This window comes from Bubalus bubalis, chromosome 8, assembly GCF_019923935.1.
Source record: "Bubalus bubalis isolate 160015118507 breed Murrah chromosome 8, NDDB_SH_1, whole genome shotgun sequence".
Classification (NCBI taxonomy): Eukaryota; Metazoa; Chordata; class Mammalia; order Artiodactyla; family Bovidae; genus Bubalus; species Bubalus bubalis.
Window position 1 is genome coordinate 94,630,106 of NC_059164.1, and position 12,942 is coordinate 94,643,047.

Genomic DNA, 12,942 nt, shown 5'->3' on the forward strand with positions numbered 1-12,942 from the left:
TGTCAGCCATGTGGCTAGGAAAGTCCCTCCACCTCTTGCTCTTTTTTCCATTCTAAGCATTTATTATATACTGAGCATCTCTGATGTTATACTGTTAACTGTCATTATTCAAAAGAAGGTTAACTGTATCTATCTAGAGTAAAATCATCATAACATCTGATTTTAAGTTTGGAGTACTTAATATTTAAATTTTGGAAATAAGTTCATCTGTATGCCTGAGTATAAATCCTTTGTGCATACTTAGGTCTCTTTGTCCTTGTTAAAACAAGCTAATGTCAATGTACAAAGCACTGCTTGTAGAAACTGAATATGTCTAGTGAGCCTTGAAGAAGAGACATTTCAGGGGTAACAAAGTAAATGTGAAAATGGTTTATATTGGTAGTAACAGTATGTTGCAAAATTCTCCCCAAGTTATGGGAAAAAATCCACCTATCGAGTTGTTTTGTGGCTTTTCTTCTGATAGTAATCATGCTCAATGCAAAAAAAGAGCGAGTGGGAAACAAATAAATACAAAGGCAAAACCCAAAATCAAAATTATCCTACTCCTGCCAATCAAAGAATGTCACTTTTACGTTTTTGATGTATGTCACTGTGTGTTTTTCTGTGTGTGTGTGGTATTTACAAATTGATTTTACAAAATTACATAAGAATTGTTTAGAGAATTGCTTTTTTTACTTTGAAAAATTCCTGACAATATTTTCATAAGACAGTTGTGTTTGATAGAAGAGAAATTATGAAGCCCTTGATGGATAAAGTATTTATTTGTAAGCTTTTCAAGTTAGTTAAGAGTGAGAATAGAAGGATTGGTTGAAGAAACAGAATTTTACCTCCAGTGTTCAGAATGACTTTAAAGATCAGGAAGTCCTTCATCTGATTATAACTGTTCCTATGATCACTACTTTAGGAGCTGTTAGAAGAATTTCCCCCAGTGGATTGTGATTTCTTTTTCAGAATAGTCACAGAAGACTTTTAGGAGAAAGAGGAGATGGAGACTTTTCTAAGGTGAACATAAGGTGGAATCAGCCAGACACACACAGTTGGAGTAAATAAATATATTGGTTCTAACAGTGATGGAATCCTAGAATGGCAGAATTTGGAAGGAACCTCAGGCTCTGTCCAACTCTTAAACACCAATTTTACAAGATGAGGAACTTTTTTGACTTATCAAAAGTCCTGTAACAAATTACTGTTGGAGACTTAGGTAATATGACAATTGCGTGCTATGTCGCTTCAGTCTTGTGTGACACTTTGCAGCCCTGTGGACTGTAGCCTGCCAGTCTCCTCTGTCCATGGGATTCTCCAGGCAAGAATACTAGAGTGGGTTGCTATGCCCTCCTTCAGGGGTCTTCCCGACCCAGGGATCGAACCTGCATCTCTTATGTCTCCTGTGTTGGCCTGGGCTTCATTGGTGGCTCACATGGTAAAGAATCTGCCTGCAATGCAGGAGACCCGGGTTCGATCCCTCGGTGGGGAAGATCCCCTGGATAAGGGAACAGCAACCCATTCCAGTATTCATGCCTGGAGAATTCCATGGACAGAGGAGCCTGGTGGACTACAGCCCATGGGGTCACAAAGAGTCGGACATGACTGAGTGACTAACACACACAAAAACAGAAAATTTATTACTTTTCTAATTGTCTCTATTGTTGCTTTGTATTTTTCTGCCGTTTTCTTATCTCCCTCAGTTTTCTCTTTATCTCTGTATAGTTCCATCTTTTACTTTTTCCTCTCTCTCCTCTTCAGTTAGCCATTATGTAGAATATTTTAAAATCATTATTTATCTTAAATAATTTTATCTTGCCCTGTTTAGCCATTATGTAGAATATTTTAAAATCATTATTTATCTTAAATAATTTTATCTTGCCCTGTTTACGGTTTGTAAGACAAACCGTAAACAGGATCATTTAACTTTTATGTGCCTTTCACAAAATGAACTAAAATGTACTGTTTTATTTCTGAATTTGTAATTATTATATTTATTATCATCTTATCATTATTGTTAGTAGGAGCGCCACAACATTTTGTCCGGAATACAAAAGATTTCCCACTCTTGTAATGGGAAAATACTATTGACCAGAATAGACTGGATGGACAAGAATTGTCATGAAAACCTATGGGAGTAGATAATATTGATAGAAACACTCAATAAAACATGCTGTAAATCTATTTGTTCCCCTTACTTTAATATTTAAAATATAAATGCTAATTTATGAGTGCTTATTTAAGAAGGAGAGAGCTTACTTTTTGCAATAATTTTTTAAAGTCCACAAGCAAAGAAAAAAACTAGTTGAGTTTATGAGATAGAGCTTTTCTTCTCAAAGCCATATGAAAGGACTTGAAAGCTGAAGGGTGTGGTAGCAATTGAGCTTCATAATTGCCCAGAAAAGAAAGAGATTAGGGAGGTTCTGTAAATTACACAGTCTTTGGCAAGTATACAAGTCAGAGAGAACAGACAGTTTTCTTTATAAGTTCTTTGCAAAAGTATTTGCTTTCAGTGGCTAAATGAAGCGAAAGGAAATCCTTTATTCAAATTGAAATCAGAGTCAAATGACAGAATTTACAGTAAAGGTAACTCTGTAAATTATAATCTGTTTGAGCTCATGTAAAAGAAAACCCTAGTTTGAAAAGTAAGGGAATGTTGTTTTATCATATAACAAGAAGTCCAGAGGTAAGGTAGATTTCATGGTTAGTGGATTCAGTGATCCAGTTTCTTTCTCTCTCTCTGTCCTGTCATCATTACAGAGTTGATTTCATTCTTGAATGTAGCAGTTATGTACATTTGCATGTTGATATAAACATTTCCAGGGGAACAAAAGTAGATTCTTCCTTCCTTCTCTGTATATTCATTTAAAAGTAAGAAAATATTTCCCTAAAGCAACCCACCCCACCCCACCCCACCCCACCCTCCAGGAGATCCTCCTGATTCAGTAGCCAGGGATTGCTTTCATACCATTCTTAAACTAATCTTTGTTGAAGGGCACAGGATTAGGACTTGATAATAATTTGGAGTAGAATGGATGTATGTGGGGAGTTCAGTCTCCATCATAGTACCTAGTATAGACCATCATAGTACCTAGTATAACTAGCTACTGTACTGTAACAACAACTGTTAAGAATGAGATTTAGAATTTATTAAATGAAGAAAGTAAAGCATATTGAAACATGAGTCCTCGCCCGACTACTTAAGAACTCTGTTATTTGGATTAAATTCATTCATTACTCTTGAGTACGTATTTCCACATCTATAAAATGAAGATGATAATGCGTAATTCATAAAGTTGATTTTAGAATTAAATCAGATAAGATAGCACAGTTTCTAATGTTTAGTGTTCAATAAATATACTATTACAGTTACTGGTACTTTTATCTCTCTACAATTTTATACTTGAACTGTAAAAGTGGTATTTTCACTTTAAAGGACTAGTTTTGTTTTTTCCCGAAGATACAAGGGCCTAGTCCAAAGTTGTTGGAGCTCCCATTTCCTTTTCTAGATTTTTGGGATAATAGTACAAAAATGGGGAGAACTTAGTAAGTTTAGTATGAGCTGCCACTGAAAAAATTTGTGTACGTGGTCGTGTCAACTTATATTTTGCTATTTATATTTGAGGTAGCATAAAAACTAAAGTGACATTTTATGAAAATGTGCTGCTGTTTTAGTGTCATATTAGTGATTTTCTTTAATGTAGGCTTCCACATTTTGGTCTTTTTTGCTATAATAAAAAGTGTAAGCTACTGAGATGTAATTCTTTCTCCTTTAATACTTGCAGATGGCTTGTTCAATCAGTATATCAGTCAGCAGGAATATAAGCCACGATGGAGTCAGATCATTCCCAAAAGCACCAAAGGTGAGTCTGACCTTCGAGGTTGTGGGTGCTTTTGCTTTAATGTTCCAGTTCATTTGTGCTCAAGTTTCACTGTACCCTACTAATGAAAATCAGGTGCTTAAAAACAGACAAAGGCTCCTCAGCAAGGTGGCAGAGGTATTTTATTACCTTAAATTTTTCTTTTAAATCTTTTTGTTTTATGGCTATAACAGAAGGTTGGGCATTATTTACACAGAATAGCAGCACAAACTGCTTTTATATAGAGACTCTGTAAAATTATAGGTTATGGTATTATAATGCCAAACATGTGTCCCTAGAAAACCTTAAATTCTGCAAAATTGCTCACTAAAGCTCATAGGACTTATGTGAGAGGTAGAAATGGGACATACCATTCTAAATCTGTGGAACTTAATAGCCAGATACTAATAAAAACTAGTGTTCAGTTCAGTTCAGTCCCTCATTCGTGTCTGACTCTTTGCGACCCCATGAATCGCAGCACGCTGGGCCTCCCTGTCCATCACCAACTCCCGGAGTTCACTCCAACTCACGTCCATCGAGTTGGTGATGCCATCCAGCCATCTCATCCTCTGTCGTCCCCTTCTCCTCCTGCCCCCAATCCCTCCCAGCATCAGAGTCTTTTCCAATGAGTCAACTCTTCGCATGAAGTGGCCAAAGTACTGGAGTTTCAGCTTTAGCATCATTCTTTCCAAAGAAATCCCAGGGCTGATCTCCTTCAGAATGGACTGGTTGGATCTCCTTGCAGTCCAAGGGACCCTCAAGAGTCTTCTCCAACACCACAGTTCAAAAGCATCAATTCTTCAGCGCTCAGCCTTCTTCACAGTCCAACTCTCACATCCATACATGACCACAGGAAAAACCACAGCCCTGACTAGACGGACCTTTGTTGGCAAAGTAATGTCTCTGCTTTTTAAAAACTAGTGTAGTAATTCTAATAAGAATAAATGCTAGCATACTTTACATATAAAGAGTCTGATGTGACTGAACAACAGCAGTTAAATATAGGCGTTTATATTAAGCATCCCAGTGATTTTGGAGCTTTAAACCTTGGGTCACACACTTTCTTTGAGCTATAGGCACTAGAGGACATTTGATGCTAATGAAGACTATTTTTATCAAAGCTTAAAATCTGACCTTGGCTGTGATATTCTTCATTAACCTGTCTTTTCATATGGGAGAGGTTTTGGTCACTCCTTCATCGGCACTCACTGCTTTGTCAGATGGTTAACATAATGGAAAGTGTAGCAGTTCTTGAATGCAACTACTTGTGGTAAAGGAAGGCAGTTCTGTGGATGTTCAGCTTTCTTCCTCTGGTCTTCATACATTGTCAAAGCCTTCATTTTATTTGTGAGAAAGCTTTTCCAGATAGTGTTAAACATCAGTATACTGGAGAAAATTGCTTATGAACCTCCATAAGTTCTGAGTTACATTGGCATCATTTTCCTGTTTTATCAGTCACATACAAGGTAATTTTCTTCAAAGATGAAGAAGCATGTTTCTTCAAACATGCTACCACATTTTTGCTACATGTGGTGGCAAACAGATTGCAGCTGTATATCTGAAAGCTAATGGATTAAATATATAAAATGCAAGCATACTGACAATAAATTTATTTTAGTGTGTTCTTAATCTGTTCTTGAAAGTGGTGATACTGACTTTACTAATTGGAGAGAAGAAGGAAGAAAAGGGCAAAACTTCTACAGTAATGAGCTGCAGAATCTAAACCTGTCTATTAAAAAGGAGAGAGAATTTGCAGGAAACTTCTGATTGATTAGTGCTTAAATATAGTTTCAGTTTTGCGTCTTATGTATAATATATAAGAACTGACATTTCAGTCTTTTTCATAGTATCCCAATGAAATCAGTAAACTTGGATGGTCCCTATTTTACATAGGAGGAGGCTGGTTCAGGGAAAGTTATTAGCTAACATAATACATTTCAATTAATGGGAGAGTTGCAAAGAAAAATTCAGGTTTTCAAGTTTACATCAAGAAAGGCATTAGAATCTTGTAGCTGTTGAACCACGGAAATGAAATTTTATCTTCATTTATGTAGGATCTGATATAAAGTAAGGTTAAAGTTGAATAATAGTTTTCTCCTACTGAAGTTTAAAATTTTCACTCATTATATTTATTTATTTGGCTGCACCAGGTCCTAGTTGTGTCTCGCAGATCTTTGCTGTGGAATGAGGGATCTTTCGTTGCAGTAATCGGTTTCTCCGTAGTTAGTGCCCCGTCTTACTTGCCCTGCAGCATGTGGGATCTTTTCCCAACCAGGGTTCGAACCCACGTCCCCTGCATTGGAAGGCGAATTCCTAACCACTGGACCAGCAGGGAAGTCCCTTCACTGATTATATTTAATCCTGCCTATTAAGCTCTGTGATGTGTAAATAAGAGTCAAAAGAAAGCAAATCTTACGTTTTGTCACACAGTACTACTCAAAGTGGTGGATTATGTGGAAACTGATTTCTGAAATATTGGAAAACAAAATTAATACAGTGAGGAAATGATCATTAATGTAAAACTTGATAGCATCATAGTTATCAGTAGCTAGTTTAATGAACTTTAAAACTGCTCATTAGGGACTTCCCTGGTGGTCCAGTGGCTAGGACTACGTGTTCCCAATGTAGGGGTCCTGAGTTTGAACCCTGATCAGGGAACTAGAACCCCACATGCTGCAACTAAGACCCAGTGCAGCCAAATAAATAAGAATAATTTTTTTTTAAATAATAAAAATAAAACTGCTCATTTTACTAATAAACCATGCCTAGAGTTATAAGACCTGCAGTCTAATAAGACCTGCAGTCTAATTCTGTAATTGTTTCCCACCTTCACTTTGTCACTCCATTAGTTTAGAGATTTTATGTTTTTGTGGAATATCCTGTCTTTGCTGCTTAATGGCATTGGTTCTAAATAAGTTGAAAGTAGCTTCTACTGCATTAAGAGCCTGAAAGCCAGCAATTAGAAAAAAAGAGCAAAATAATTATTATAAATTTAGTTATAAGTAATATTATTTCTTCTATGAGAACTCTTATTCTTAATATTGAAGGAATAAGTGTGTGCTATTTTCACTACTCATTACAGACTTATGAATGAAGTTACTCTGGATATGCAGTTGTTACTTCTTTTAAAAAATATATTGTTTCTACTTCAGGTGATGGAGAAGATAACCGGCCAGGAATGAGGGGAGGTCATCAGATGGTTATTGATGTCCAGACAGGTAAGGACTACTTGGAATGGAAAGCAGATTTTTAAAAAAATGATACATTATTAAATATCAGATACTCGTGAATATATATACTTCTTTCCATTCCTTGCAGAGGTTACATGTTATTGGCCATAACCAGGTATCAAAGAAAATAGGCATTAGCTTCAGATATAACCAAAACCAGGCAATGGCACATCAGCCTGGGGAGGCTGCTGCACAGATGAAATTAGAAAACCTAGAAGAAATGTGTCGTGCAGACCTTTATGTGTGTGTGTGTATAGTTTTATATGTGCTTGATTTCACAGTTAGCTGGAATATTTCTTGATTTTTAGTGCATTTATATATTTTTTTTGTTTTATTTTATTTTTTAACTATATTTTAATGGCGTAGTATGGGAATTGTAGTAAAAGAGAAATTAAGGTATATTTTTAAAGGGAGAGGATATAAAATTAGGTAGCCTAATGTTGGTAGATCCATTAATTGCTAAACACTGTCCACAGGTGTATAAATAATTTGTTTTAGTTAATCTTTCTTGCCTTTTTAATTTTCTGTAACTTGATAATACAAATTTTCCCTAGGTTTCTACAGCCTAGAACAGCTTAAATACTGTTATATTTAGAGGTTAATGCTAAAATTATAATTGGCTTCAAATTACCATCCTGAGAAGCAAGTAATACCAAGAATTCTGTGTAATTTTATTTTATTTAGTTTTTAAAAAAACTTTACCACATAAAATGCCAATATTCACCCAAATAATATTTTACTTGTAATAGAAACTCTGTTTATTAGTGTTGTGTTATGCTGACAGTAGTTCTCCAGGATGGTCTTTGTGATTCAAAATTTTAAAAAATTATTGCAGTGCAGATAATGATGATCTAGGCATTAACATTATCACACGTTTTATAAGTAAAAGGAGAAATTATAATATTTTATTTAAAATCCACTGCTAAATTTGTAGAATAACCTGTGAGTTTGTTTAGTATTATTATTAGGGTCTCTTTGGAATAGGTTCATTTGAGGCATAGGAATTTGCTTTCCTAGTCTTAGCTTCTCTTCCGAAACCCCTTCCTTCCCACAGAAATAGGTTTGACTCAGCTGTAGTCTTAAACATCTTTTTTTTTCTACCTGAGAGTTCAATAAATAATGCATATGCTTATTTCTCACAGAACCAGATCTATATGTTGATTTTTTGTAATCCAAAAAAGTTAAATTTGTATGAAAAAAGAGGTAAATTTTTGTGTTTAGATTGTCTACAGTAGCTTTTCTCCTCTTTTGAACATACAGTGGAATTTATAATGCCTCCCTTTTTTTTCTCAGTCACGATGAAAATATTATTATGTCCTCCTTTAAAAATTGCTAAGAAAATACTAAAAAAGAGTGTTTGTTTGGAAAGCTACTTTTATTTCCTAGATAAAATGCTATTTTTCTTAAATATGAAAATAATGTGGTTTACTTTAACATTTAAAGTTTTCCTTATCAAAATTTTCATAGTGCTTTCTGTGTTGCTTATTATGGAATGTGGCCTATATAAAATAGGTTAAAGTACATGTGTAACAAAAGAGAAAGATTTTCTTTTTTTGTAACCCATGATATTTGAGAATGGAAAATGGGAAGATTCAAATAATAGGCAGATGTCCTAACAGAACTTGGTATAAGCAGAGACATTTACAATTAAAACCTGACTTTTTGGGTCAGAGATCCTTGAAGTAAAATACTTACAACATATAGTGATAAAGATCCACATTTTTTTTGGTAATATCTTGGTTTTATGAATTAAGGGGAGGATTTCAGCAGACTCTTGTTAGTCAAGATCCTTATCCCTATACTCCCTTTAAAAAAATACTTCAAGGAACGAAAAAGAGTTGTTTCAGTATTTACTTCATTTGCTTTAGAAACTATAAGAAAACAATGACTTAAAGTAAGTCATTGTAAATAAGTAAGAATGACTTACAGGCATGGGATATATTCCAGATGGAATCTTTAAAGGATTAATCTGTCATAGCTTCTGAGGATTTATTATAGATTAACAAAGATCTACAATGAAAAATTGACCAGTATCCATACTTCTGTTTGAGGTCTGGTTTATAGAAGTGTTAATAAAAGTACTTTGTGAATATATTTTTGAGCAAATATTTCTACCATAGGAAATTTAGAGATTTATCTATCAATACGTCTGTATGTGTGTGTGTGTGTTCGTGCAGTTGTGTCCAACTCTTGCTTCCCCATGGATTTGTAGTCCACCAGGCTTCTCTATCCACTGTGCCAAATAGAGGGATTTTAATTTAGAGCCATTCTGTATCTGTTTCAGTGATCCCCCCCACCCCCGACTTTCTAAATGCTGGGTCAGGCTTTATTTAGGCCCATGCCGCTTCCCAGGTGGCTCAGTTGTAAAGAATCTGCCTGCCAATGCAGGAGACACAAGAGAGATGCAGGTTTGATCCCTGGGTCAGGAAGATCCCTTGGAGGAGGACATGGCAGCCTACTTCACAGTATTCTCACCTGGAGAATTCCATGGACAGAGGAACCTGGTGGGCTATAGTCCATGGGATTGTGAAGAGTTGACATGACTGAGCATGTCCATATGCATGTGATAATAAAATGAGATTTTGAGCCTTTAAAAGAGGAGCCAAAAACTTAAAGTCTGGTAAACTAAATAATCATGATAGTCAATTAACAAAAAGTTGTCCATAACTCAAGTGAGCTTGATGGTCAGTGTTACCATTGCTGCTTATAGTGTGGAAAATAATACTAAGTGAACAGTGAAATTCAAGGAGTTTAACCACATTCCAGTAATCCTTTGTGTGAGTGATAGGGATGGTGTGTAAAACTTATTGGTGAGGAATTCTTCCTTTTGAGATATACACGTACACACACACACACACACACACACACATATATATATATATACATATCACATCAGATCAGATCAGTCGCTCAGTCGTGTCCGACTCTTTATACATACATACTAGGAGTCAGACATGACTGAGCGACTTCACTTTCACTTTTCACTTTCATGCATTGGAGAAGGAAATGGCAACCCACTCCAGTGTTCTTCCCTGGAGAATCCCAGGGACCGAGAAGCCTGGTGGGCTGCCGTCTCTGGGGTTGCACCGAGTCGGACACGACTGAAGTGACTTAGCAGCAGCGCACATATATACATACATACATACATACATATATATATACACACATACTTACAAATGCTAACATTGACTAGCACTGAACAACTTAGAATTCTTTTAATGTTACCTGCAGTACCAGTGACCTATTCCTTTACATATTTTTGTTGATAACAAGTTGTCATTTTTTTAATAGTGTAATTTGGGGCTTCCCTGGTGGCTCAGATGGTTAAGAATCTGCCTGCCAGCACAGAAGACCCAGGTTCAATCCCTGGGTCAGGAAGATATCCTAAAGAAGGAAATGGCAACCCACTCCAGTATTCTTCCATGTACAGAGGAGCCTGGCAGACTACAGTCCATGGGGTCGCAAAGAGTCGGACACCACTGAGCGACTGACACACACACACACACACACACACACACACACACACACACACCACACACACCTGGCAGACTACAGTCCATGGGGTCGCAAAGAGTCGGACACCACTGAGCAACTGACACACACACACACACACACACACACACACACCCCCCACACACACACACCTGGCAGACTACAGTCCATGGGGTCACAAAGAGTCAGACACCACTGAGCTACTGATATGCACATGCACACACATATAAACTAGTGATGCAGTTAGGATTGGAATCCAGATTGAGGTAGAGGAGGAATGCAGCTTCTGAGGATTCAGGTGTCTGGAAGCAGAGATAAAAGTAAGGCAAGATGCCCTAGGACTCAACCAAGTCAGAAAAAGCTTTGTACTTTCATAAGATTCTAGAACTGTGGTTTAGGTTAAGTTAAAACAGGTGTTTGCTTATGAGGTCGGTAATCCAGGAATCTGCTATATCAAGAGGAAACAAAAGGAATTTTAAAAATACCATTCAAAAGTCTAGTAACTTCTATACTCTGGCATTCTCAATCTTTTGTTTCAGCTAACCCTTGCTGTCTATAGTCCTTTGTATTGCCATGCTCTATTCTTTTGGTATTTCTTTGTTTTCTTAGATGAGGCTTCATAAGTGGGCTCTAAGGAGGCCCATGATACTCTTGAAATGGTATGTAATATTTTTGTCTGCATTTGTGGAGCTTTCTGGGAAGATTCATTACCTATTTATTTTTTAAAGGATTAAAATACCTCATAAGTTTTGACATTCCGCAGTAAGTAAATACTGCTGGTATTCATATAAAATTTCAAATGAAATTTCTCGCTCTGTGTAAGTGGTATTCATGTTGAAATAATAGTGTTTACAAAGTAAACTCTTGCCAACCTTTCCTCTACTCTTGTTTTTTTTCCAGATTATTTGCTGCTTGGTATAAGGTGGGGGTGAGGAAGAGAGTATAGGGAATAAAGTCAGAGAGGTAGAGATGTGCGATTGTGTTGTTTTTTTGTAAGAACTTTAACCTTTATTCATAGTGAGAGATTAATGAGAAATATTGTTGGGCTTTGAGAAATGTTACTGTTAATAATTGACTTTGCATTTTAACAAAACGAATTAGGTGATAGGCAGAAGTAGTGAGACCTTTTAGGAAGCAGTTCTTACCAGAGAAGTAATGATAGCATTGAAATTTACTAGAGTGGTGATCATAGTGATGAGAATTAATCAAATTTTGGGTGTATTTTGAAGATGTCACATACAGCTGACAGAATTTACTGACAGTCTGGATATGAGTCAGTGAAAGGAGTAAAGGATAACTCAAGGTTTTGATATGATTAATTGGGAAAATAGTATAGCCATTCCCTAAGATGGGTGGAAAAAGAAGATTAAATATGGTCCGTTGTTCAGCAGGTTGATTTCAGACAGGTTAAGTTTGAGATTCCAGTTACAAATCCTAGTTCAGTTCAGTTCAGTTCAGTCGCTCAGTTCTGTCCGACTCTTTGCGGCCCCATGAATCGCAGCACACCAGGCCTCCCTGTCCATCAACAACTCCCAGAGTTCACTCAGACTCACATCCATCGAGTTAGTGATGCCATCCAGCCATCTCATCCTCTGGCGTCCCCTTTTCCTCCTGCCCCCAATCCCTCCCGGCATCAGGGTCTTTTCCGGTGAGTCAATTCTTCACATGAAGTGGCCAAAGTGTTGGAGTTTCAGCTTTAGCATCATTCCTTCCAAAGAAATCCCAGGGCTGATCTCCTTCAGAATGGACTGGTTGGATCTCCTTGCAGTCCAAGGGACCCTCAAGAGTCTTCTCCAACACCACAGTTCAAAAGCATCAATTCTTTGGCACTCAGCCTTCTTCACAGTCCAACTCTCACATCCATACATGACCACAGGAAAAACCATAGCCTTGACTAGATGGACCTTTGTTGGCAAAGTCTCTGCTTTTGAATATGCTGTCTAGGTTGGTCATAACTTTCCTTCCAAGGAGTAAGCGTCTTTTAATTTCATGGATGCAGTCACCATCTGCAGTGATTTTGGAGCCCCCCAAAATAAAGTCTGACACTGTTTCCACTGTTTCCCCATCTATTTCCCCTGAAGTGATGGGACTGGATGCCATGATCTTCGTTTTCTGAATGTTGAGCTTTAAGCCAACTTTTTCACTCTCCACTTTCACTTTCATCAAGGTGCTTTTGAGTTCCTCTTCACTTTCTGCCATAAGGGTGGTTTCATCTACAAATCCTAGTAGATATTTCTGATAAGTGGTTAGATATATTACTTTGGGTTTCAGAAGACAGGTCCAGGCTGAATAATCATTTCCTTTTTTGTGTTTGCATAGAACTTTGTTCATCCTATTATTTTTACTATAGTGATTTCCATATTGTTTTAGAATTGCTT

General features: G+C 36.8%; 1 protein-coding gene across 5 annotated transcripts in view; it reads left to right on the forward strand.

The window, feature by feature from the left end:
- The window catches only part of MKLN1 (muskelin 1), a 382,035-nt gene that overhangs the window by 280,431 nt on the left and 88,662 nt on the right, over nt 1-12,942 (forward strand). For all 5 annotated transcript variants that reach the window (XM_006047723.3, XM_006047724.3, XM_044947182.2 and 2 more), the window contains 2 exons: nt 3,768-3,845; nt 6,995-7,060. In XM_006047723.3, coding sequence (XP_006047785.1) covers nt 3,768-3,845; nt 6,995-7,060 — 144 coding nt within the window. The remainder of the gene's footprint in view (nt 1-3,767; nt 3,846-6,994; nt 7,061-12,942) is intronic.